The 1,503-nt window shown below is 43.6% G+C and overlaps 1 protein-coding gene across 1 annotated transcript in view; it reads left to right on the top strand.

The window, feature by feature from the left end:
- Positions 1-470: 470 nt before the first annotated feature.
- The window catches only part of gas2b (growth arrest-specific 2b), a 37,772-nt gene continuing 36,739 nt past the window's right edge, over positions 471-1,503 (top strand). The window contains exon 1 of the mRNA XM_037695370.1: positions 471-687. Within this exon, the coding sequence (XP_037551298.1) occupies positions 471-687 (217 nt within the window). The remainder of the gene's footprint in view (positions 688-1,503) is intronic.

Raw genomic sequence — 1,503 nt, 5'->3', positions numbered from 1 at the left:
AATGTCTGAACGGGTGTCAGTTGATAGATTCAAGGTCATCTGTGAATTTACAGTGTGCATTTATGAACACAGGACTCTCGACTTGCAAATTCATGTGAACACTAATGACAATGAGCAATTTTACACATTTTGCAAACAAAATGCTGTTATTCACATTATGCACTTTTCACAAAGGGTTTTCTTATTTTAGCAAAAAAATACCCAAAGACGGGATTCCTGACATTAACTTGTGAATAATAGTACACACATGCACTGCATACGTACTGCACATGCAGTCAATTCATGTACAGTAGATGATGAATTAAAACAAGCATGAAGGAGTGAACCACGTTCTATATGTTGATGATGTCTCACATTTTATCCTGTTGATCATGACATCATTTATAATTAAACACTGGAAACTTGAAAAACATGAATGTAATGTCGTTCAGATAAACTCTATGATTTGCTTCAGCAGGCAGAGGAGTGGCATGGAAAGTGAAGTGATGCCTCCTGTTCTCGACACTCCTCTGAGCCCTGAGAACCAGAACGGGTTAGGGTTGAACCATCTTCTCTCACCAAACACCAGACGTTCTGGGCCGAGTCTCAGCAGTCCTCAGGAGTTTCACCAGTGGTTGCCTTGCCGCCATGACGCCAGCCTCCTGCTCATTAAAGAGGACCTGGCACTGTGGCTCAGCAAAACAATGGGTGAGGCTTTTTTATTTTATTGTTACAGTCCTGAAACTATTCATTCAACCTTTATTTCTACCCATTGAGCCTGGAGGACTCATTTACAAGAGACACCTGATTTCAACAAAGAATAATGACAACAGTGGACAATAAAAACTATACTAATGAAAACAAAGCCGTGAAGGAAAATGTGCAGTTTGCATGTGTAACAGTCTGTTAAAGTTGTTGTCTCACTCCCCAACTGCTCCAGTTTTGGAGCAGAACACTGAACTTCACTTTAACATGCAACTGGGTCCTGGACTTCTTAACAAACAGACCACAGTCAGTGAGGATCCACAACTTCTCCTCCTCCACCATAACCCTCAGCACTGGCTTTCCTCAGGGATGTGTGTTGAGCCCCCTCCTGTTTACTCTGCTCACGTATGATTGTGCAGCTACCCATCCAGGCTGTCACATTGTAAAGTTTGCAGATGATACAGCGGTGGTGGGATGCATCACAAACAGTGATGAGTCCAGCTACAGGCAAGAGGTGGAACACCTGGAGAGCTGGTGCCAGAAAAATAACCTTCACATCAATGTGAAGAAGACAAAGGACATGGTTGTGGACTTCAGAAGGAACAAAAACATCTACACCCCCTGAACATAAGAGGATCTGTGGTGGAAGTGGTCTCCAGCTACAAGTACTTGGGTGTACACATGAATGACAACCTCAGCTGGAGCAACAACACCACCAGCCTGATCAAGAAAGCTCATCAGAGACTCTACTTCCTCAGGCGGCTGAGACGAGTGTAAGGAACTCTCGTGAGGGTTTGGACCAAGATCACAACACAACAG

The sequence above is a fragment of the Nematolebias whitei genome, chromosome 2, assembly GCF_014905685.2.
Source record: "Nematolebias whitei isolate Nwh7 chromosome 2, NemWhi1, whole genome shotgun sequence".
Taxonomy (NCBI): Eukaryota; Metazoa; Chordata; class Actinopteri; order Cyprinodontiformes; family Rivulidae; genus Nematolebias; species Nematolebias whitei.
Note: the sequence above shows the minus strand (reverse complement) of the source record. Positions and strands in the feature narration are given on the sequence as shown.